Source organism: Lipotes vexillifer, unplaced genomic scaffold (genome assembly GCF_000442215.2).
Source record: "Lipotes vexillifer unplaced genomic scaffold, Lipotes_vexillifer_v1.1 scaffold605, whole genome shotgun sequence".
In the NCBI taxonomy this organism is placed as follows: domain Eukaryota; kingdom Metazoa; phylum Chordata; class Mammalia; order Artiodactyla; family Lipotidae; genus Lipotes; species Lipotes vexillifer.
This window is the reverse complement of record NW_006774406.1, coordinates 1635833-1661798: the sequence shown is the minus strand read 5'-3', so window position 1 is coordinate 1661798 and position 25966 is coordinate 1635833. Positions and strand designations below refer to the sequence as shown.

General features: G+C 40.3%; 1 protein-coding gene across 1 annotated transcript in view; it reads left to right on the top strand.

The window, feature by feature from the left end:
* The window catches only part of L3MBTL4 (L3MBTL histone methyl-lysine binding protein 4), a 431526-nt gene that overhangs the window by 276298 nt on the left and 129262 nt on the right, over positions 1-25966 (top strand). The window contains exon 17 of the mRNA XM_007449164.1: positions 7141-7211. Within this exon, the coding sequence (XP_007449226.1) occupies positions 7141-7211 (71 nt within the window). The remainder of the gene's footprint in view (positions 1-7140; positions 7212-25966) is intronic.

The window sequence follows — 25966 nt, the reverse complement described above, 5'->3', positions numbered from 1 at the left end:
TTGCGGTTCGCGGGCCTTTCACTGCTGCGGCCTCTCCCGTCGCGGAGCACAGGCTCCGGACGCGCAGGCTCAGCGGCCATGGCTCACGGGCCCAGCCGCTCCGCGGCACGTGGGGTCTCCCCGGACCGGGGCACGAACCTGTGTCCCCTGCACCGGCAGGCGGACGCTCAACCACCGCGCCACCAGGGAAGCCCTAAGATCTTTGTACTTATTAAGCTTTCACTGAGTGGTACGAAAACCCACGCTGTTAAGTGGCGGGATGAGGATCCGAACTCAGGCAGGACGGCTCGTCCCCGCAGCCCAGGCACTGAGCTAGTTCACTCACGGAACTGATGTTTCTTCATCCAGCGGGTACGTGCGGAGCGTCTGCTGTGGCCCAGGGGTCCCATCCCTGAGGGGAGCGTATTTTCAGGGAGAGGAGACGGAGGAGGGAAAACAAAGATAAACTAAATGGAAGAGAGACTCACAGACTGTGGTAACTGACAAGGAGTGAAAGGGGACCTTGGTCTCAGCAGTTACGCACCTTAAATTCCTGGAGACCCTAGGCAGATCCAGGCCATTAAGACAAGTTAAAGAGTTCTGTTGACTGTTTTGCAAATTGAAACCGAAACCAGCCTGTCAAGCTCAGCTCAGGGGTGTAGACGGAAGCTGTGATGCGATGAAAGGACCTGGCCTCCTGGATTCCACTTGCCTCTGTGCCTCTGGCACCTTCATTGTAGTCTTGTGTTTCTAAACAAATTTATAGTCTTGCTAAAATGTGATAAAATAACCAATGTATGCCTTAGAAAGATCTTTAAAAATATCCTTCTATGCTGATTTTCATGAGGCATTTTATGATTTATTGTGGATCTCTGGATTTCTGGAATCCTGCCTTGGCTCAGGCCCTTAGTAATTAAATGCTGAGAACAGTGTGTGCTAAAGTGTCCGTGGTTTCTTCCGTCAGGGAAATACTGGTGTTCCCATTCCCCAGAAAAACAAAACTTTGTTGCCTAAGCAACAGCGGGCATTTTTTCTCATCCACATACTTCATCTGGCTTTAAAATAATTATTTCCTATTTATTGTAAATAGCAAAGTTGTGACATTTAATGTCAGTTTTTTCTTATAACTAAAGCAATGCTTGTAAATTAGAAAATATAGATTAGTAAGAAAAAATAAAAGTTAGAAACATTATTAATACTCAGGTGTTTTCCTATCACAGCATAACTTGTAGTCTTATAAAAATATGATGAAATTCCCACTGCAATAATTCAGGTAATATAGAAGTTTTTAAGAATAATAATTTCCCACTCTCCACTCCTTAACTCTAATGCTGCATCCCGAGGTTACTTGTGTGAATAGATTTTCATGTTCTTTTCTACGCTTTTTCTGTTTACGTATACATACAGATATGCAGGTACACATTCACTCTTTTTTTTCTAACATCTTTATTGGAGTATAGTTGCTCTACAATGTTGTGTTAGTTTCTGCTGTATAACAAAGTGAATCAGCTATTTGCGTACGTATATCCCCATATCCCCTCCCTCTTGTGTCTGCCTCCCACCCTCCCAATCCCACCCCTCTAGGTGGTCACAAAGCACCGAGCTGATCTGTATGTACTACGCAGCTGCTTCCCACTAGCTATCTATTTTACATTTGGTAATGTATATATGTCCATGCCACTCTCTCATTTCGTCCCAGCTTACCCTTCCCCCTCCCCGTGTCCTCAAGTCCATTCTCTACGTCTGCGTCTTTATTCCTGTCCTGACCCTAGGTTCTTCAGAGACATTTTTTTTTTTTTAGATTCCATATATATGTGTTAGCATAAGGTATTTGTTTTTCTCTTTCTGACTTACTTCACTCTGTATGACAGATTCTGGGTCCATCCACCTCACTACAAATAACTCAATTTCGTTTCTTTTTATGGCTGTCACTCCTTTTTTTAAATTACATTCATTTTTTTGTTAATGTTTCTTTGAAGGTTAGCTTGTATCACTCTGGACAGCTTATAATATAACCCTGTTGAACACGGAGGAAGGATGCTGTGTTCCTGAAAGTTTAACACAGGAGCAAACCTTTAAAGCACCCAGACATTCAGCGCTGAGGCTTTAATAACATACACACATATTTTATCCCAAGTTTACAATGGAGTTCTGAACAAGGCACCTGTAAATAAGTCAGCATTTATGACCAGAAGAAAAATACGCTGGTCTTGGACTTTTATATTTATATGGAAAAGTTATAAAGACCTAAGCAACTAAGTCTACCCACAAAGAAAAAACAAATTTGTCTTCTTCCTTTATGGAAAGCCATGTGGAAACATTAATTGTTGGCTCAAAGAAAGTCTGACGATAAAAGATATTAGCTTAAAAATTTGTCTTATTTATTTGACAGCCTGTCATGAATAATTTGTCATGTCAACACAGGTGGATTCAGTGCACTGTTTTTAATAACTGTGTCATATTCCGTAGTGTGGACAAGCTTATTCAACTCATTCCCCTATTGACAGGTATTTAGGTTGTTTCCAGTATTTTTCCTCTTATAAATAATGCTGCGGTAAACATTTTCACAAGTATGCATATCGTGTATTGATGCCTTATAATGCAGTATTCTTTAAAGTTTAATTACCTTTTATTGACAAACTAAACATATCGTATGAATTCTTCTTTCTGTTGGTGGAATCTTGCAGGTCCTCGACCCGTTTGCTTTACTGTAAATAAGTTCACATTTACCCACGTCCTTACACACGAGAGCACATAGGTGTGGATGCACATAGGAAGCGTGTGCGGTACTCGTAACCTGCCCGCAGCCTGCACCCCAGCTCATCACCCTCCAGCCCCACCACTGATTCTTCTCACTCCCACCTTCCACGTGTCTGTGCCTTTGCAGGGTCCCTCTCTGCACTTCACTCAGTAAAACTTGCTTCGAGGCCTGGTTCAAGCTCATGTCCTCCTGAAGGTGTTCTCTAACCTCTCGGACCTTTAAAGCAGAAAACCCCCTCTTACTTTGTGACTCCACCGTGGTTTCTTCATCTCTTCCTTGCGGCCCTTCTCTCAGTCCGCTCTGTGTGAAGGTAGGCGGTGGACACACCTGTATCCTCAGATAGATTATGTCTCTTGGTGACAGACACCACCTCGGCCGAATGTGACACCTGCAGGTAGGAAAAGCTCAAAGAAATGTTGGCGGGGCTTGGACAGTTCGTCTAAAAATAAAAAGCAGTCGGGGCCCAATATTTGCTTTCCAAGTCCCATTATAAGTTATACCTAAATACAGTTGTTAGGGCAGTTTTGGGAAAAAATAGCCATGTGAAACAATCACAGATTTTATGTATATTTTTGACCTCAGGGACCTTTTCCTTATAGAACAGGAGTCAGCAAACCTTTTCTGTAAAGGGCCAGATAGTGAGTATTTTAGGCTCTGCCGGCTGTCAGACCTCTGCTACAGTTGTTCAACTTGACCGTTGTAGCCTGAAAGCAGCCATACACAGTAAGTAAACCGATGAGCATAGCTGTGTTCTAATAAAACTTCATTTATGAAAACAGGCTACGGCAGGATTTGCCTCGTGGACTGTAGTTTTCCAACTCATGTTCTAGGGCGTGTTTATTTACATGTAGACTAACCTGAGTTAAATTCAAATTCTTGCTCTTCTACTTGCTGTGTGACTTTGGGCAAGCTACTTAACCTCTCTGTCTTTTTCAACACACACATATAAGATTAATATTACCTCCTTCGTGTTAGGCATCTGGTTCAGGCCTAGCATTTATTGAGCACAAAGCAGTAGCCACTGATTTGCCTCATTAAAAGTAGTGGAAGCATAGAAGGAGGGTCAGAGAACATGCAGCTCCTATTTTCAAGGAAGTAGCAAAATCCTAAGGAAAAGGCAAGTCATTTGGAAGAACAACAGGTAGTAAAGACCAACGGATAGTAAAGATAGTAAAAGCAATGGGATGGCAGGGGCATGTCTCCAACACAAGCACTGAGAGTCACGTGCACTCCTCTAAAATGAATCACAGACAGACAGACGGGAAGCTTGACACTTGCTGCAGCAATAGCGATTCTATTAACAAAAGGTTTTGAAGGTTGTTTAGATGCTGGAGCTATTATGACTACATAGAAGGTGGAGGCTGGGCTTTAAGAAGAATTGGTGAAATGGTCAGAGCTGAGATTTTAGTGGTATTACCTTTTCAGCTAAAATGCAAAGAAATATTAATCTTCAGCACATGACTGGCCTGATCACCTCCAGACATTTCTGACCATGTGCAGTAGATTCTCCCAAGGCCAGTGCTGCGGTGGCTTCTTTCAGTGCCATCAAGATAAAAGCCCAAGTGCTTGAGAGCAGTGTGCCAGGCTTCCGCAGCTCCGCTCTAGCCAATTCCTTTAGCCCCACCTCTGGTCCTTCCTTTCCTCGCACAGTGCAGATGCTTCAGCCCCATCAGTTGACTGGCTTATTCGTGTCCCCAAATGCTCTCCCTTCCATTTTGCTCATGCTTGGTCTGTGCCGCTCCTGCTTTCCTCCCCCTCATTCCCTAGACCTTCGTGGCCCCATCGGTCACCCGCATCCCCATCCTTTCAGGACAGACCCGGCTCCATCCCCAGCCTCCTCCCGACCAACCTGCCCAGAGCCGCACCCTCCCTCCAGCCCCCAGGAACACTACTGTCCTCTCCGTTCTCTCCCCTACCTGTGTCAACAATCTCCAGCCCCAGGCCGTCTGTAGACACTTAGGAAACCCTCCGTTCCTGCAAGATGATGTGTAGGATAGAAGGAAGCCTGGATTTGGAGTCCGTTGAGTTTGCACTCTGGCTCCACCACTGACTCACTGTGCCCCCAAGATGCGCAAGTGGTTTAATATTTCTGAGCCTCAATTTCTTGATTCATAGCCTCCTGCACCTACCTTATAGCGTTTTTGTGAGAATGAAATGAGGTTAAATGAAATAAAGAACCTGGGAGTCCTTAGGAGGCGCCTGCCTCACTCAGGAGATATAACGGAATCTGAACAGTTTACAGCAGGGGGCCCCAACCCCCGGGCCAGGGACCAGTAGCCATCTGAGGCCTGTTAGGAACCAGGCCGCACAGCAGGAGGCGAGCCGCAGGCGAGCCGGTGAAGCTGCATCTGCCGCTGCCCCGTCACTGCCCGTCACTCGCATCACTGCCTGAACCATCCCCAGCCCTGCCTCCTTCTCCACCCCCGACCCCCACCGCGGTCCTGGGAAAAATTGTCTTCCATGAAACTGGTCCCTGGTGCCAAAAAGGTTGGGGACCGCTGGTTTACAGGGTTTGACTTGGTGTATCTCCCTGGTGATGTAATAATTTTGAAAGCAAGAACTATTCCTAAATATATCTGTGATTGATTTGCAGCACCTTGCATTTTTTTAAAAAGCCACTCATTAAATTTATTTGATTTATTTTTAAATTGCTTTATAAAATCCTCGTCAAAGTTACGTAAGGCATACTGGCTTCTTTTTTTTTTTTTTTAATTTTGTAAGCTAGAACTGCCATCTTCATCAGCATGTATTTGCAGAGGGATGCTTTCAGATGGTTTGAAAATCAACTCAAGTTTCATACAATTTGTAAAGTTTGGGGGGAAATACCTAGCTATTTGCCAAAAAGATGTAAGCAGAGCTGAAATTGTTCTTTTCTTTTCCATCTTATTCTTTGCAAAATGACTTTACTGTGCACACGTGCCTCTGACATCCCGCGTTGACCAGCTCTCTCCCCCAGAGGCTCGCTGCTTAGGGCTAAGCCCTCCTTCCACCATTAGTGTTCTTTCCTACAAGAATGTAGATAAATCCTGATGAGATATATAAATAATTTTATAGTGTATATTATATATATAATGAAATTAAACATATGGAATTAATAAAAATATTCCATATATTTTTATGCATGACCATGATGCATAAGAGTTTGTAGACTATGTTATAATATATTGTTTCACTGATTGTTCCAAACAAACCCTGTAAGGCAAGTACTGTCTTGGTTTTGCAGGTTGGGAAGCTGAGGCTTCTAGAATCTAATTGCTCACTCTGGGCCTCAAACCCAGGGCACAGGGCCTAAGACACAGACTCAGGTTTTGGGTGGACTGGCCTCTGCTTGCACCACAGGAGATTAACTACCTGAGGCTGGTGTGCGCCACAATGGCTGTGTGGGACCTTCTTTTAAGGTCCAAAGGTGGGATTTCAACAGAAATTCTTTCTCAGTTAATTGCTTTTTTGATTAAAAAACTCTTCATGGTTAAAAAGTATCTGATTAATAGAATGTGTTTTTATCATGACATACACGTTTTTGGAACATACAGGTAAAATTGCCTCAAATTATGTACCAGTCACTTAGGTTTCTATGTAAGATTTTAGTAACTGAATCAGTTTCCTCATCTAAAACAAAAACTGAAACAGTACTGGCATGCCTACCTTAACGGCTTGTCAGTGAAGATAAAATGAGAGAGCAGTTATCCAAGTGCAATCAGAAAATATGCTTGCCAAGCAAGGTATTATAATTTTCATTAAAATCTTAAATACTGCAGATAAATTAATGAACCATCTCAAGTTCTGTCTACCTAAAATTAGTTACTAGGTAATTAGCAACACTGGAAAAGTTTCATTTCAGAAACTTCCATATTCATTACAAACTATGAGCCTCAAGTTCTAACGAAGTTCCATGACGAAAGAGTTACAGAATTAGTCCTTACTGTATTCTGGAGCATTTTAAAAGTTAATTAATTCTCTGACATTCAACAGCGTAACTAAGTTACTTTGTACTGTTGTTTGAGCACAATGTCTATAATCTTTTGATTAAAACAAGCACAGAAATCATCAGTAGCAATTATTATTTACTACCTACCACACCATCACCTACCATCCCTAATAGCTCCTCCTCAGAATCTGAAGAGGTTATTTTCCAGAGAGTTTTAGAAACTTTTTGCTATAATAGAACGGGGTGTTGGGAGCTTTCAACTTTCAGGTTTCAAACTTAACAGTTTCTGAACAAAAGTGTATTTTTAAATCTTAAATTGAAGAAAAATTCTAACAAGGCTCTGTGCAGCAAAAATACCTGCTAATTCACTATTGTTTACCCTGTGGTTTCTATTAAAATTTGTGCTGCTGTCATGATTTATTCCTACCTCACAGGATAATGAATCTAGGTTTTATTTCTGTTCTCTGCCCAGACTTGTACAGCAGGCAAAGTGTTTGAAAATCAAAGGAACAGAAGATATTGACTTGGATATCCTCTTCAGAGGTAAAAACAAAAACACTAGCAAAAAACGCAGACTCTGCTTTTTTGCTGGGAAGAATGTCTCGTTTGTGTGTGTGGTTGGTGTTATCGTTCCAGAAAGGAATGGGGCAAAGAACCTGCCGGGGGCCCAGACACTTGTGCTCTCCTCTCATCCCAACCCTATTTCACTGCTCTGACCTTCATTTCCTCATTTTTAAAGTGAAAGACTCTATAATCTGCTCTGTGGTCCTCACTGATGACAAGACAAATCTAAACCTATAGAAATAACACAGCTCAGTGGTGGAATCTCTCTCTGCCATCTGCACAGGGCGTGGAGGGAAACCAGAAGTGTCTCCTTGGGCTCATATAAGTCGGGGGGACTGCGGAATGGACTTCGTTAGCAAGACAGGCAAGAAGGTTATGGCCAACCTTAAGTGTCAAAAGCTAAGGGATTATTAGAGTATAGGGGAAAGAATTGCATGTTTTCACTTAATTATGTTTCTTTGCAATTAAGGCTCAATATACACAGAATGTCATGTATAATTTTGAGGTTACACTGTAGCAAGCTAAGGAATAAATTTCCTCTTGGCTGTTAATTTGGTGCAATAATTTTTATTTGGTCAGATAAAAAATGTTGGTAAGTTGTACTTTCGTGTCTTCAGCAATGTAGTTCTACGTGTTTGTATCTTCCAGAACATGGTAGGGGATCTGTTTATCTTCTAGAGGAAAAGAAAATTAGTGAGTTTTCTCCTGATTTGGCTGAAAGTTCAAGTTAGTACAATCTGGTTGCATTGCACTCCATCTCCAAAACAATTACCTATTCGACTTTTCTTAAGAGAAAAGGAGTGTGCTTTACAGTCATTGAACAAAAGGGCTGTGGCTTCTTTTTCTTTTAATTGAAGTATAGTTGCTGTACAATATTATATAAGTTACCAGGGTACAATATGGTGATTCACAATTTTTAAAGGTTACACTCCATTTATAGTCATTATAAAATATTGACTATATTTCCCGTGTTGTACAATATATACTTGCAGCTTATTTTATATCTAATAGTTTGTACCTCTTACTCCGCATCCCTATATTGCCTCTCCCCCTACTGGTAACCACTAGCTTGTTCTCTGTATCTGTGAGTCTGCTTCTTTTTTGTTATAGTCACTAGTTTGTTGTATTTTTTAGATTCCACATATAAGTGATATCATACAACATTTGTCTTTCTCTTGTCTGACTTATTTCACTTAGCATAATGCCTTCCAAGTCCATCCATGTTGCTGCAAATGGCAAAACCGTTCTTTTTTATGGCTGAGTAGTAGTAGTCCATTGTGTATATACACATCTTCTTTATCCATTCATCTGTTGATGGACACTTAGGTTGCTTCCATATCGTGGCTATAGTAAATAATGCCGCCGTGAACATCGGGGTGCATGTATCTTTTTGAATTAGTGTTTTTATTTTTTTCTAATATATACTGAGGTGTGGAATTACTGGGTCATATGGTAGTTCTATTTTTAGTTTTTTGAGACCCCTCCATACTGTTTTCCACAGTGGCTGCACCAATTTACATTCCCACCACCAGTGTAGGAGGGTCCAAAAGGGCTGTGGATCCTGTGGGCTGATCTCAGGCAGGGCCGAGCTCCTCTCGTAACTGGAAGAACACTTGATTTTATCTCATCCACGAAGCGGGGAGGAATTTTTTCCTCAGAAAAGGGAGGGAAGTTAAGTTACTCTGTTTGGATTGCGCATCTATATGTGTCTCCCTAGCCAGAAGAATTTCTACATAATATAACTAGATAGGAACATCTCTTTAAAAAAAATGAAATAAATAACTGATATTTTGGAAGCTGCTCCATACAAATGTTCTCATCCATTTTACCAGCCTCCATTCTGTAAACAACATGTTTGGAACTGCATGAAGAGCCCTAAAAAAGCATCAGTGTCTCAATTCATATTTTGACACCTTTGCAAGTATCTCCACAGAGTAATTATGTATACGTTCCTGTTAAAACGAATACACAGTCAGTTTAGTAGTTCACATAGTAAAATACTAATGAGGATCATCCTTATAAATATAGAAAATATCCCTAGCAAAATGCAACTGCATAATGTGAAAGATGAAATCCATCTTGTTTAGTAAGCACCTGTGCTTTTCTGTGTAGTTTATAAGAAGTTCATAACCACGTGTGTTTATTTATTGGTGCATTTACCATGCTTCTTAATTTAAACACCTGATTTCCTCCCAGAGATGGTCTGTGTTCACAGACCCGGGACATTAATGACGGGGAGCCCCCGCCTGGTGCAGAGCGCGTGCTGCCGGGGCCACTGTGCTTCTTGTTGAGAAGATGCCTCAGGGGTCCATCCGAGCAGGATTTATTTAGCGCTCTGTCTAGCCTTTTGTCACCCAAAGTGGTTCTTCCTCATATTGATCTAACCCTTGTTATTATAATTAAGCTCATTTTCTCTGGCTCTAACCTGGATGAGACAAAATAATGAGAATAAATATGTTGCTACTGTGACATTAAGTGATTATTTAATATTTCCCTGTTATTTTCTGTAAGCCTATAAATCTGAGTATAATTTCTAAATCCTTACCTTTGTTTTTTGTTTCTTCGGTCTGGCCATAGATTTGAATAAACACGTTCTTTAATTCATTAGGAATATTTCTCCTTTTTTTTTTTTTTTTTTTTTTTTTAAGGAAAATGAGTTAAAATCTGTCCCTCATTTCTCCCGTGAGGGAAAATAGTATATCTTGGATTTTTAGAGATTGTGTGCACATGTGTACACGAGCACATGTAGCTTCTCCTCTTCATATCTTTGGCATGTTTTCAGTATTTACTTGGAAACATCTTCATTTTCTAAATCGTTTTATTCACAGTTGATATGCTTGGCAGATATAATGGAAAGTATTTTAAAGGCCATCATTATTTTCCAGCATACTTCTTAGAGCTTCAACATTTTTCCTTTTCCAAAGAATTAGATCAGATGATAGAAACATTTAGTTTATAATGATGTAAATTGGTTGAGGAAAACATGATTGTCTTGAAGGATGTTTGGTAGTAAAATTAACAGAAGTAAGCTGGAGTCTGTCTTAACTCACCTGAAGGTTTGCAGGGAAGCTTACTGGGTGTTAACACCTGAGAGGTGGCAGGTGGTAATTAGCCTTTGTGCCCTTTGCTAAGTAAATAAGGCATGAGCACAGAGCGACTCCAAACATGTCCCTTCTCTGGAATGGAATTGGCTTCTGCGCAGTGGCCTGTCAGGTTTTTCCCTCTGCTCTGGACTGTTCCGCTAAGAACTGCATTTAATCTGCTCCTTTGAAAACAAGTTTGAGGGAGGCTATGAAAGCGCGTTTCCTTGAATCCAAGGGACCTGCTCACCCACGCGATCTGCCCCCCTGCCCCTCAGAGACCCCTGGACCAGGGCTCCCGAACCTCACTACTGGACCACAGGCAGACGTCCTGCAGGGCCACCACGCTGTCCCACCCTAGGGGCAGCTTTGGTCTTGTGGAGTGTTCAGCTGGGAAACTGGGGTGGGGGGGGGGGTTCCTTACTATTGATTATTTCGGGCCCCAAATGTGTAACTAATGTTCACTCTTTTAAAAAACCCAAAATTTCACAAAGCAAAAAATATGAGATAAACATTGTTAATAAATCCTTCACAGATTTACTTTGGATGTAACAATTCACCTTGTGGTTTTCTTTACCAGTATAGAATCATAGTGTATTTGGTGATGTTTACACTTGCTGCTGCATCATGACTATCTTCCTAAGTCAGTGCATATACATCTGCTAGGTTCTTTTTTTTTTTTCCCCTAAGTAAAAATTGTACCCACATCCACAAGAGATCACATCCACTTAATCTTGGGGCAAGAAAAGAAGCTGACGGAAGCTCACCTTATTCTATGCACTTACCACCTCCTGCCACCGTCACGCTTCTGATTTCTATCGCTATCAGTTACTTTTTCCTGATTTTGAACGTTTTATAAATGTAATCACACAGTGTGTGCTCTTTCATGTCTGACTTTTGCTAACATGATGTTTGTAAGATCCATCCAAATCATGGTTTGTGTATACTCATTACTGTATGTTGTTCAATTTTATGGTGATAACCACAATTTTTTTATTTTAGTGCTGGTTGTTTTCAGTTTTGCTGTCTTACCAATGGTGCCACTAGGAACATTCTCGTATGTGATTTGGTGGATATGTGTATGCATTTCTGTAGGGAACATACCTAATAATGGACCTCCTGGGTAACTGGGTTTGTATAAGTTCACCTTCAGGAGGAGCTGGTGTCAAATATTTTTACAAATCGGTTGTCCCAGTACGTTCCTCGCAGCACTGTGTGGAAATTGCAAGTACTCATCATCCCTGACGGCAGTTCGTTTTTGTCAGTCACTTTAATTTTAGCCATTCTTTTGGATCTACGGTATTATTAAATTATGCTTCTAATTTCGCATTTCCCTGAATCCTAATGAACTTGAACACATTTTCATCTTTGTTGGCTATTTGAACACCCTCTTTTGTGAAATGCATCTTTTAGGTTGTATTGTTCCTATTGAAATGCAGTAGTTCTTTGTATTTGTACATGAGTCCGTTGTTGGATAGATGTGTTGCAGATTTCTTCTCCAGCCTGTGATCTGCCTTTCACTCTCAGTGGTGCCTTGTGAGGAATAGAAATTCCAGATTTCGATACCGTCCATCAGTCCTTTTTATCGTGGTTAGCACTTGAGTGTCCTGTTTAAAACATTTGCCTGTTGCAGGGTCATTACCGTGTTCTGTTATTCTTTGTTCTAGAATCTTTGTTTTTCTTTCACGTTTATATCTACAGTGCACCTGGACATTATTTTTTATACCTGATAAAGCATAGGCATCAAGATTTACTTTTTATGTGAATATTCAGTTGACCCAGCATCATTTATTTTTTAAAAAACCCTTCCTTTCCCCTATTGTTCATCATAAAGCAAGTGACCAACATTGTCCTGTGCTTCAGTGTATCTCTTGTAAGTGGCGTGTGATATTTACTTTGACATTCAGTCTGATGATAGTAGTCTTTTTATTAAGAGTATTTAATACATTTGTAATGTTACTGCTGTTAAGTTGGGTTTATAGCTATCATTTTAATGATTGTTTTTTAGTTTTCTCAACAGTTTTGTGTTCTTGCTTTTTTATATTTTATATATTTTTTTGCTTTTTTATATTTTATATTTAATTTTTATACAGTAAGTCCCCTACATACAAACGAGTTCCGTTCTCAGAGCACATTCATAAGTCCGATTTCTTCGTAAGCCCAACAAACTTGGCCTAGGTGCCCAACTAACACAGTCATTTATATAACTGTACTATACTGTAGTAGGTTTACAATACTTTTCACACGAACAATACATAAAAAACAAACATAAAAAATAAACAGAATGTTTTTAATCTTACAGTACAATACCTTGAAAAGTACGGTAGTACAGTACAACAGCTGGCATACAGGGGCTGGCATCAAGTGAACAGGCAAGAAGAGTTACTGACTGGAGGAGGGAGAGGAGGTGGGAGATGGTAGAGCTGAAGCATCAGATCGTCAGCAATAGGAGACGGAGGGCAAGCTGCAATTTCACTCACGCCTGATGTTGATGGCACAGGTTCTGGTCCCTTGCTGGATTCAGTTCTATCTACCCCCTTGAAAAAATGATCCAGTGATGTCTGGGTAGTAGCTCTTTTTTTCTCATCATAGATGACACGGTAGCACTGGATTGCATTCTGAACGGCTGCTGCAACCTTCGTGTACCATCCTACATTCGGGTCTTGTGCCTCAAAAACTAACAGTGCCTCCTCAGATAAAGAAAATCCCCTTGCCGCTTCTTGCATCGTGAATCTCTTCAGTTACTTCTTCCTGTTCATCCTTTCTCTGGGCCTCCAATTCCGTAAGCGCCTCGTGTTGCACAGCAAGGAGTTCAGTGAAGTCGTCCTCTTGCAGATCTAGCTCCAGCTTCTCGCTGAGGGTCACTAAGTTGCTGAAGACCTCTTTGGACTCCTCATCCACCTTCTCAAATACACGGAAGTCGTGAACGAACTGCGGGCAAAGTTTCTTCCAAACCCCTTTCATGGTGACGGCCATAACCTCACGCCAAGCAAAGTCAATGTTTTCTTGGCCTTGTAGATGTTATAGTCCTTCCAAAATTGTTGCAGGGTTGTCCCTGATTCGTCACTCGCCTTTACCGCCTGACAAAAAGTGTGACGTAAATAATATCTCTTGAAAGTCTCTAAAACTCCCTGGTCCATGGGTTGGATGAGCGACTTAGTATTCAGTGGCAGATGCACTACTTTGACGTTGGGATGAAAGTCGTCCACGAGTGGGGGTGGCCCAGAGCGCTGTCGAGCCACAAAAGAATGTCGAATGGGACGTCCTTCTCCAAGCAGTATTTCTCTACCTTCGGGATAAAGTGGTGGAAAAACCAGTCCTGGAAAATGGCCTGTGTAACCCAGGCTTTGGGGTTACTCTTCCACACAAAAGGAAGAGAGCCCTTGGCTATGCTTTTAAGGGCTCTTGGGTTGTCTGAATGATAAACTAAGAGAGGCTCTGCTTCATATCGCAGGAAGGATTGCCACCAGACAACAGAGTTAGGCTGTCCTTTGCTGCTTTATAACCTGGCATCAACTTTTCCTCCTTACTGATGTAACTTCCGTCTGGCATCCTCTTCCAGAACAGTCCTGTCTCATCCACATTAAAAACCTGCTCAGATAAATACGCACCTTCTTCAGTAATTTCTTGAAGCGTTTCAGGAAGTTCCCGGGCAGCTACCACATCTGCACTCGCTGCCCCACCACTTACTTTGACGTTGTGAAGGCTGGTTCTAGCCTTGGACTGATGAAACCAGCCATGGCTGGCATTAAAAGATGCGCCCTCTGATTCTTCACTGTGTTTCTTCTTCAAGTCTTCATGAAGGCTTTTAGCTTTCTCTTGAATCAGCATTAAGCTGAGTGGAACGCAGCGCTGTTGCTGATCCTGCATCCACACGCTGAGACGTTTCTCCATCTCCTCCATCACTTTTCCACACTTCTTTGATGTTATCAGCACAGCAGAATTCACATGTTCCATGATCTTGTCCTTGTTCTTTAGAATCCTGCTGATGGTTGAATGTTATAAGAATGAACAATGTCTACCATCTTTTCGCCTTGCTCCACTCTCTCAATTATTGTCACTTTTGTCTCCATTGTTATCGCTTGGAGCTTCTTAGCAGTACCAGCTACATCACCACTGCTTTTATGCTTGCTTCCAGACATCCTGGGCTTGAAAAAAAGATACTGTACTACTGTACTGTATACAGAAGTGTACAGTAAAGTACACAGAAGCACAACCACTTGTAGAGGATGCATGCACGTGACAGCGTACGCCAGACACGTGAACTAACTTACATGATTGGGCATGCGAACGCATGTTCGCATCTTTGGAAGTTCGCAACTGGAAGGCTCATATGTAGGGGGCTTACTGTACTTCTTGCTTTATTTTTTATTAACCAAGAATTTATTTTATTATACGATGTTTCCTATAGTAGCTTGTTGGCTATGCTCTTTTAATATTTGTAGTAGATGTTATAGCTAGTAAAATACACATCTTTGTGTAGGATCATTTTTCCTCTGTCTGAAAAACTCTCTTGTATTCCTTTTAGTGTGTCTTCTAGCTGTGTTTTTTAAAAAGTAAGTTTTTCTTGTCCAGAAATGTTTTTGTTTTGCCTAAACTTTTGAGTAATATTTTTGCTGGTTATGTAATTTTGCATTGATAGTTGATTTTTTTCAGGCTTTACAGATAACATACCATTGTCTTCTGACCCCCATGGTTTCCCTCTAGAAGTCTGCTGTAGCTTCAGTGTGTCTCCTTTGAGGGAGGTGTGTCTTAGAGCATATCTTAGTTTGTCTGGCTGCTTATAAGATTTTTCTGTTGTCTTTGATCTTCAGCAGTTTTATTATGAAGTGTACTTCTCTCTCTGTCTTTTGGGGATTCATAGTGCTTCTTAAGTCTGCGAGTATATGTCTTTCATTACTTTGAAAAACTTCTTAACCATTATCTCTTCAAATGTTGCTTATGCTCCATTCTCTCCCTTCTCCTCCTTTGTGAGACTCTATCTACACATTTTAGACTTTCTCTTGTTCATATGGGTGCTATGCTATTTTCTGTATTTCCTTCCTTTTTAATCTATGTGCTTCAGCTTGGATTTTTTTCTGCTGACCTTTCTTCAGAATCACTAATGCTCTCTTCAGCTGTCTCCAAACTGCTGTTACACCCATCCAATGAATTTTTAATTAACTCTTTATATATTTCAGTTCTGGAATTCCCATATACATTATTTATAAAATAATTTTAGTTATTTAGTAACATTCTCTATTTTGCCATCTAACTTCTTAAACACATCAGTTGCAGTTATAAATTCTATGCCCTATAATATCAGTATCTGAATCACCTGTAGGCTTGCTTTCCTTGTCATTCTTTGTAGGAAAGTTGTTCTACTAAAGCTATTCCATCACAATTTGGAGTGGAGTTCCTACCATGCCTTTGCTTAATGGTCACAAAGAATTTCACTGGGTGATTCTACAATAATGTATTTAATCAAATGCTCATTCATGAACATTTTTATTATTTTCAGTCTTTATATTTAAAACAAAGACACAGTAAATTCTTGTACCATCATATGTTGGCATTTGTGGGAGTATTTGTATAGGATTAATATCTGAATGTGAAATTACTTGATCAAAAAGTACACACATTATAAATTATGAGTGTTATTTCAGCCTGGCTTTTAAGTGTCTGTAGATATTTACACTCTTAATAATATATGAGACTAATCACTTCACTCTAACCTTGCAAATAATGACTATTTCACCTCTTTTACCTTACCAATTGATAGAAGAAAAATATCATACTTTTAAGCATTTTTCTTTAATAATGGAGTTTCTTATTTTTCCGTGTCAGTCATGGTTTTTGTTAATTGCTTATCCTGTCCTTTGTCCATTTTTTTAATTGCTTATGTTATTGCTATAGATTTGAAGTTGGCTTAATTAATTATGGATACCAATTCACTCTGTTATATATCTTACCAATAATTTTTGTACATACTCCCACCTTGTATACTTTTTCTTTTCATTTCTTAACTAAAAATAAGTTTTCATGTCATCTAATTGATCAGTTTTTTCTTTCATGGTTTATAGCTTTTATTTCATTCTTATTCCAACATCAGAGTCATACAACTGTTTACTCATGTATTGTGTCAGGAAAGCTATGGCCTCTTATTTTTAACATTTAAATCTGTACTCTGTATTGAATTGGTTTTGATGAGGATTAAGGTAATATACCAGCTTATTGTTGTTTTTCTGAATTATTTCAATATCATTTAAAAAACAATCCATCTTTTTTCATACTCATTTGAATACAATCTTCATATAGGAAATTCTATTGTATACTTGAAATTTAAAAGCTCTGTCGTCAATGACATTATGTGTGTGTGTCCAAGACTGTCTTCATGCACAGAACTGTGGGTGCTGCCTTGTTCTAGAGGAATCTGAACCCAGTGGAAGAAAGTCAGTGCTGAGGTATCACCAGAAAGTCAGAGTCAGGAGGGACTGAGGAAAATAAGAGCAATCAGATAAATATCATCAAGCTACTGGGAAGAAGAAAAACCACAACTGGGGAACCAAAGAATGAAGACAAGAAAGCCTTAAAACAGTATATCAGGAAGCCACAACTTGCAGGCCTCCTGCATAGGTTAAAAAGGCACAAATATTCTTGGATATCTTTTCATTTCACTTAGTACTCTACTCAGATTTACAAAACTCACTGGTTTTTTACACACACATTAAAAGCCTTCTGGGCAGCCTCTGTGCTTCTGTTTACCAGGTATTTTTAATTAACAGGATTAGGCTGCAAGTCTGTGCAAAGGGCTGGAGTTAGTGCTACCAGTTTTGTAGTAATCACAGAAGTTGTTGTTTCTGTGCATGCTTTAAAGATTTTTAACCACCACTGAATGAATAAATTGTTGCTGCTCACCGTGGAGCATGCATGGGAGTTGCCTGTGAGAGAAGGAGTTTATTGGCAAGTTGGTCCCTGTATCTGCTCTGGGTTTTTGGTTTGGGGCTTTGTGGTTTGTTTGCTTGTTTTTCCTTGAGACTCATGTTTGAAATTAGTGTTTGTCTGTCCAAGGTATCTGTCTTACTCTGTGTGGTGTGACTCCTCAGACAGGCACTGACCCCAGTAGCAGTTCTGCAGGTGATGATTGCCCAGCTCTTAGAAGTGCCCCAACAATGAATCTCATGCTCACTACATGATTCCTTCAGCAGGTTAGAGTCTATCACTAGTATATCCTTGAAATTTGGTGAAAACATATTCTGCCATTTTTAGTTTATGTGGTAAGGGAAAAATAGAAACATAGAAAATGATCAGTGATCACACTATGTAAATGACCTACTTATACTATGAGCTATATGCATACTGAATTTTAAGGGCCTTCTTGGGGTTCATGCCCTAAGGACTTGCTGTCCCAGGGAACTGAAGACAGAAATGACTCCGTAAAGCCTTCTTACTGACATTGTCCATGGGAATGATCACAGTGAAAAAGCAGACTTTTGGCTTCAGCTCTGACATGTAAAGAGTTTGTAAGTAATCACTTCCAACTTCACAACAAGAAAAAATCTGAACAAACTGAATATCACCTACTCTTCTTAGATCCATCAGAGAATTGAGGTCCTGCCCTCAAGGGAAACTACTTTACCAGTGGCTTTTAGGTCCTTGAGGAAAGGCAATTAGACAACTCCAATCCCATCTAGCCATATGTCTCACATCAGAGAAGGAAACAAAAGCCAAGAAACTCTTTGAAAAGCCACAGTCCAGGTACTCAAGCCCATTAAAAAAAGTGGTTTTAATCATAAGGCTCTAGAATACTTCCCCGCACATACCTTGACATTAATAGGGCTTCATTATAATAACTTTATATTATAACAGAGAACTGTAAGACACAGACTCTGTTTAAGAAGGAGTTTCTATGGAAACCCAAAGACAACAGGGGACGGAAAAAGGACACCAGAAGAAATTGAAGCCTCTGACACCTACAGGTAAATCAAACACAGCCTAATTCCCAGCTGTATTAACATAAAATCTCACACCAGAGATCTTTTACCTAGGTTCCTATTATCTGATGCATCATGCCTGGCTTTCAACCAAAAATTACAAAGCATGCTAAGAGGCAAAACAAAACAACACAAAACACACAAACTAAAGAGGTAAAGCAAGCATCAGAACCAGTCTCAGGTACGGCAGATATTTTGGAATAATCAGACTGGAATCTATGATGTAGTTATATAATTATGTAACTGTGATATGTGTGGTAAGAACTATGCAAGAATAGCTGGGTACTATAAGCAGAGAATGGGAACTCTAAAGAAGAATCAGCAGGAGATGCTAGAAAGCGAAAATACTGTAGGAGAAATGAAGAATGGCTTTGATAGGCTCATCAGCAGATTTGATAAGACCAAAGAAAGGATCAGCAAGCTTGAAAACAGGTCAGTAGAACTTCTCAAACTGAAAAGCAAAGAGAAAAGGAATTAAAAAGATGCTTCAGAATATCCAAGAACTGTGAGGCAATTGCAAAGGGCGTAGAATATATGTAATGGGAATACCAGAATAAAGATAAAAAGGAGCAGAAGAAATATTTGACATAATAATGGCTGAGAATTTTCCAAAATTAGTGATAGACACCAAAGCACAGATCCAGGAAGCACAAAAAACACTAAGTAGGAAAAATGCCCAAAATTCTACACCTAGTATATTATATTCAAACTATGAATAAAGTCAAAGACAGAAAAGATCTTGAAAGAAGGCAAAGAAAAAAACACCCTACCTATAGAGGAGCAATGATAAGAATTACACTGGACTTTCTTCAGAAACCATCCAAGCAAAAAGAGAGTGGAGTGAAACATTAAGTATTGAAAGAAAACACTGCAGCCAGCAATTCTGTTCACCATGAAATTATCCTTCAAAAGTGAAGGAGGAACGGAGACTTTCTCAGACAGACAAAAACTGAGGGGATTTGTCGCCAGTAGACCTGCCTTGCAAGAAATGTTAAAAGAAGTTCTTTGGAGAGAAAGTAAATTATGTAGGCCGGAAACTCAGACCTATATAAAGAAAGAGCGTTAGAGAAGGAACAAAGTGGAGGTAAGATAAAATCTCCTGTTTTTCGTATTCTTAATTGCTCTAGTAGATGACAGTTTGTTCAAGTGCTTTTCCAAATAATAATAACAGTGTATTGGACGATTACAGCTTATGGATAGATGAAATGGATGACAGCAATATTATAGGGATGGAGGGAAGATTTGGGAATACTCTCACAAGGTGCTTGTTGCTGCTCATGAAGCATTATATACGGTGTTATTGGAAAGAGGATTGAAGAGGTTGTAAATACATATGGCAAAAACTCCAGTGCAACCACCATAAAAATGTAGAAGGAAGTATAATTGATACGCTAAGGAGGAGAGAAAATCAAATCATAAAAAATGCTCAGTTAGAATCCGAGAAAGGAGAAAAAAGAGGGAGACGACAAAAAAGAAAGAATAAATTTAACAAATTCAAAATGGAATAAACTGAAAATGAGTCAGAGACCTATACATAAAACACAGCACTATAAAGATTCCAGAAGACAACGTAGGAGAAAATCTAGATGACCTTGTGTTTTAAATGAATTTTTAAATGCAACACCAAAAGCATGACCCAGGAAAGAGAAACTTGATAAGTTGGACTGTATTAAAACTAAAATCAGGGGACTTCCCTGGTCGTGCAGTGGTTAAGAATACACCTGCCAATGCAGGGAACATGGGTTGGAGCCCTGGTCTGGGAAGATCCCACATGCCGCGGAGCAACTAAGCCTGTGTGCCACAACTACTGAGCATGCGCTCTAGAACCTGTGACCCACAGCTACTGAGCCCGTGAGCCACAACTACTGAGCCCATGTACCACAACTACTGAAGCCCACACACCTAGAGCCCGTGCTCCACAACAAGAGAAGCCACCGCAATGAGACGCCTGCACACCAGAGGGGATTTGTCGCCAGTAGACCTGCCTTGCAAGAAATGTTAAAAGAAGTTCTTTGGAGAGAAAGTAAATTATGTAGGCCGGAAACTCAGACCTATATAAAGAAAGAGCGTTAGAGAAGGAACAAAGTGGAGGTAAGATAAAATCTCCTGTTTTTCGTATTCTTAATTGCTCTAGTAGATGACAGTTTGTTCAAGTGCTTTTCCAAATAATAATAACAGTGTATTGGACGATTACAGCTTATGGATAGATGAAATGGATGACAGCAATATTATAGGGATGGAGGGAAGATTTGGGAATACTCTCACAAGGTGCTTGTTGCTGCTCATGAAGCATTATATACGGTGTTATTGGAAAGAGGATTGAAGAGGTTGTAAATACATATGGCAAAAACTCCAGTGCAACCACCATAAAAATGTAGAAGGAAGTATAATTGATACGCTAAGGAGGAGAGAAAATCAAATCATAAAAAATGCTCAGTTAGAATCCGAGAAAGGAGAAAAAAGAGGGAGACGACAAAAAAGAAAGAATAAATTTAACAAATTCAAAATGGAATAAACTGAAAATGAGTCAGAGACCTATACATAAAACACAGCACTATAAAGATTCCAGAAGACAACGTAGGAGAAAATCTAGATGACCTTGTGTTTTAAATGAATTTTTAAATGCAACACCAAAAGCATGACCCAGGAAAGAGAAACTTGATAAGTTGGACTGTATTAAAACTAAAATCAGGGGACTTCCCTGGTCGTGCAGTGGTTAAGAATACACCTGCCAATGCAGGGAACATGGGTTGGAGCCCTGGTCTGGGAAGATCCCACATGCCGCGGAGCAACTAAGCCTGTGTGCCACAACTACTGAGCATGCGCTCTAGAACCTGTGACCCACAGCTACTGAGCCCGTGAGCCACAACTACTGAGCCCATGTACCACAACTACTGAAGCCCACACACCTAGAGCCCGTGCTCCACAACAAGAGAAGCCACCGCAATGAGACGCCTGCACACCACAATGAAGAGTAGCCCCCGCTCACCGCAACTAGAGAAAGCCCGCGCGCAGCAATGAAGACCCAATGCAGCCAAAAATAAATAAATAAAATAATTAAATTTATTTTTAAGGAAAGCTAAATAAAATCTTTTCTGTGAAAGATAACTATTAAGCAAATGAAAAGACAAGCCACAGACTGGGAGAAAATATTTGCAAAACACTTATCTGATATGAGACTTGGGTCCAAAATATACAAGGAACTGTTAAAATTCAACAATAAGAAAACAACCCAATTTTTAAAGAGCAAAGATCTGAACAGACACCTCAGAAGACATGTGGCAAATAAGCTTATGAAGAAAGTCTCAACATCATATTTATGAGGGAAGTGCAAACTGGAACAACAGTGTGATACAACTACACACCTATTAGAATGGCTAAAATCCAAAAACACTGACGAGGATGTGGAGCAACAGGAACTCTTATTCGTTGCTGGTGGGAATGCAAATGGTTGGGCCACTTTGGAAGAGTCTGGCCATTTCTTACAAAGCTAACCACAGTCTGACCAAATGATCCAGCAATTCTGCTTCTAGGTATTTACCCAAAGTAGTTTTTTGGTTTTTTTTTTTTTTTCTTTTGTTGTGGTACGCGGGCCTCTCACTGTTATGGCCTCTCCTGTCGCGGAGCACAGGCTCCGGACGCGCAGGCTCAGCGGCCATGGCTCACGGGCCCAGCCGCTCCGCCGCATGTGGGATCTTCCCGGACTGGGGCATTAACCCGTGTCCTCTGCATCGGCAGGCGGACTCTCAACCACTGTGCCACCAGGGAAGCCCTGCCCAAAATAGTTTAAAACTTATGTCCACACAAATGTTTATAGAAGCTTTATTCATAATTGCTAAAAATTGGAAACAACCAAGTTGTCTTTCAATAGATTACTGGATAAACAAACTATAGTAGATCCATACAATGGAATATTATTCAGCGATAAAAAGAAATGAGCTCCAAAAAGACATGGAGGAACCTTAACTGCATTTTACTCAGTGAAAAAAGCCAGTCTGAAAGGGCTACATACTGGATAATTCCAAGTATATGCTATTCTATAAAAGGCAGAACTATAGAAAAAGCAAAAAAGATCAGTGGTTGTTAGGAGTTTGGGCTTGGGGAAAGCAAGGAGGGGTGGCTAAATGGAGCATGGGATTTTTAGGGAAGTAAAAGTATTCTGTATGAAACTTATTCATCATAATGATATATGCACAGCATTATACATTAATCACAACCCCTAAAACTCTGTTACACAAAGCTGAATTCTAATGTAAACTGTAGAGTCCAGTTTATAATAATAATGAATCAAAATTGGTATATCAACTGTAAGAATTGTACCCCACTAATGTAAGATATTAACAATAGGGGAAACTGTTGGGGAGATTAGGGGCTAGGTGGGTGTATGGGAACCCTCTGTACTATCTGCTCAATGTTTCTGTAAATCTAAAACTGCACTAAAAAGAAAGCATTCATTTTTTTTTTTTTTTTAAAAGCTGATTGTAAGTACTTATTATCTTTGTAATGACACTAATATTTGGTGCGGTAATGTGATCCATACGGTGGGATGGGACAAACTGAAGTTCTTGGGAAGAAGAGAATTATTTGCACTGGGTTAAAAGACGATTCTAAGGGCAGAAGTTTCGTACCCACAGTTAACTCGAGGAGGATATTCTGACAAGTGAAAGGAAGCTGGTGGCCTTGTAAGAGCACATAATGAATATTCTCAACTTTAGTCTAGAAAAATTTCAACAGCTATCTTAGCATCTGTAGTGCTATAAGGCAACATAGCATTGCCTCTGTAGTGCTGTAAGACAACATAGCATCTGTAGTGCTGTAAGACAGCATAAACGATGCCCTGGTTCTTATGGAGAGTAGGTACTGCACCTCCTCTTGATCAGACCCTCCTGCAGGCACTCTGCTGCTTTCTTCAGGTGTCAGTCAAAATATTCATTATAAGAGCTTCCAAGACAGAATGGAATGTAACAGGTTTCTCATTAAAAAGGAGCGTTATCAGCTTTACATTGCTTAAAATGACAAATAACAGAGAACTGTATCCCGAGTTAGAGGCTAGCTGAAATTAGGAGTGTTGGGATAGAGATTTAGAGGTGCTGAGATTTGAGTAATTAATTTGTTTCCCAGCCAGATGCTCTGAAACACATACACTCGCAGGCCTGCCGGAAGCCGTCTTGGTACAGCCAGTACCAAGGCTCAGAGCGGGAGGAAAATTCCTGGAACTGAGCATGGGGTCTGGGTGCCTCTAGCCTCCTTTCAGGGATATCGTGAGCTTTTTTTTTTTTTTAGTTTGATTTTTAATATATTCTATATTACCTTTCCTAAAATTCCCTTTATCCTTATTTTCAGAGCAAACTCTTTTGCTGTCACATTCCAGAAAAGCATGAAAATGAGAAAGCCAGTTTTCTTGCTGGAATCAAGGCATAGTTTATAGTTTATGGATTTTGAAGAATTATAAGCATTATTGCCAAAATATTTAGAAAATTCAAACGTGGAAAAAGCTACAGCGCAAGAGTCAAAATGTCTAGTAAAAATCAATCAGCTTTAGTAAGTAGATACTTATTTTTAGTTTTGAGGCTTGAGGGGCTGACAACTCTGGAAACCAAATCCCACGGCACCACTTCTGGTGCCGTGTGGGCAGCCACGCTGTAAGCTTCCTCAGAGGACTCCAGAAATAACCCTCCGGCACTGGAATCTGCCTCTGACACCTCCTCTGCTGGCTCTGCTTATATTAGAATGCAGCTTCACCTGTCCAAGTTGGCCGCCTGCAGGCACGGTGTCCTGGGACAGTGATCGGACACAAGTCACTAAGCTGAGGGCCCTCCGCTTCCTCACTGTCCAGAGCAGACACCCCAGAGACAAGCAGAGAAGCAGAGGTTTTTCCTGGCCCGGAATTACAGCTTCGTGTTCCAGCCCTGCACAGCACTCCTTCTCCTGGGCCAGCACAGGAGCCCTAGATTCTTAGATGCTCCGCCCATCCTCCCTGGCCGGATGATAGGGAATTCTAACGACATCATCTTCTTCCCAGTGTCAGATTTCAGGGGTGTGGACACCTCCCTTCTCAGAGTCTGTGAACATGTGAGAATTGTGTGGGTGTCTGTGGGGATTGGACACCCCCAAAGCTGGCCGTTTCTCTCCTTTATTCATTGCTCGGCCCAGGGTGTTGCCAGGCTGGTCTTCCTTGTCTGTAATTCCAGTGCTAAAGGGAAATACCCCCAGACTACAGTGAAGCACCTTTACCTCTCAAGCATTTCCAGGATCAAACACAGAAAGCCTCCGTGTCTCTCCATCAGGTGGACGGTGTGAGACACATTTTTGCCTTCATGAGAGGTCCAAGAACTTGAAAAAAAAACTGCCCAGGTGCACATTCTCCTTGGAGAGAATGCGCCTATTTTATGAGAAAACGTTTTGTAAACTTGGGATTTATACCCCATAAGGATAGTCAATGAAGAGCAGCTCAGGTCTTGTTCTTAAGGGTGCGCAGAAAGGTTAGACAGGAGAGAAGGTTCGAGATGCCGGAGCAGCTGAGGGAATGAGACAGTGGAGTTCCTTTTCTTAAAAGGCCTTTAGCCAAACATTGTCCTAGGTTTCTCCACCCAGACAGCACTGCTATTGTGACATTCCATTACTGCAGAGAGAGAGGACTTCAAATAGTAATGCCAAGCACCATATGTCTAGGTAGAGAATCACAATTTGATGTCTTGAATATACGTAAATGATTCTAAGCTATATCATCAGACAGTCATCATGTTAGATTTCTGAACTGAGATTCTTCAGACCTAAAAATCATCACTGCCAAGTAGAAGACGAGTGTTGTTGCGACCACAGTACCCTTGGGTGGTTTTTGTAAAAGTCATGCTGATGGTACCAGAAAACTTAATCTTTTTGTAAGTTAAAGGGGTGTGGCTATTAAAGTGAGTAATTTTGCATAAGTAAGGGTAAAAAATACTTCAGTACCATATGAAAATATACCTGAAATATGTTTAGTGTGTCAATTAGGTATTTGGTTGAGTCACTCTGAGTGCGTTGCATCTCTTCTTGTTGCCATAGTTACTGTTGCCTTGTGAGGGTACATCGCATATCATTTATGTCATAGACTTCATTAGCAGAGACAGCAGTTTCTTCTGTTACTTACATGGTTCTCCCTCATTCACTGTTTTCTTGCTTTTCTTCATTGATTTGTTTTCCCTTTTGAATTAATTTTAGATGATGCCATTTTCCTTCAGATTTTGACTGCCTTTAATGGTTTTGATGTGTAGAAAATCAGACTGTAAAATAATCATAAAATAAATAATAAAGTAACAAGTATTTAAGGAAACTAGAACCTAAACTAAAAAAATAAAATAAAATAAGATTCCTGAGTTATTCTAGATGTAGTTATTACTCTGATGACTTTTTTTTCTTTTATTTGCCTTTAGAAAGATGAGGCTTTAAAAAAATGCTCTTCCCCAGTGGTGGTGGATTTTTATTAGCATACTTTGCCTAGTTTTTATTCCATAACTTTGAAAAGACACTCTTTTTTAAAACATTTCTTAGCAGTAGCATCAAATAATAGCTGTTTCCTTAATATGCTGGCTATTATGGTAACGGTGATAATAACGTATTCATCCAGCACTTCCCAAGTTATAAAGCAGATTCGTGTTCCTTTTCCCTCTAAAAGGCCCTCTAATAGGTCACCGTTTCCTGC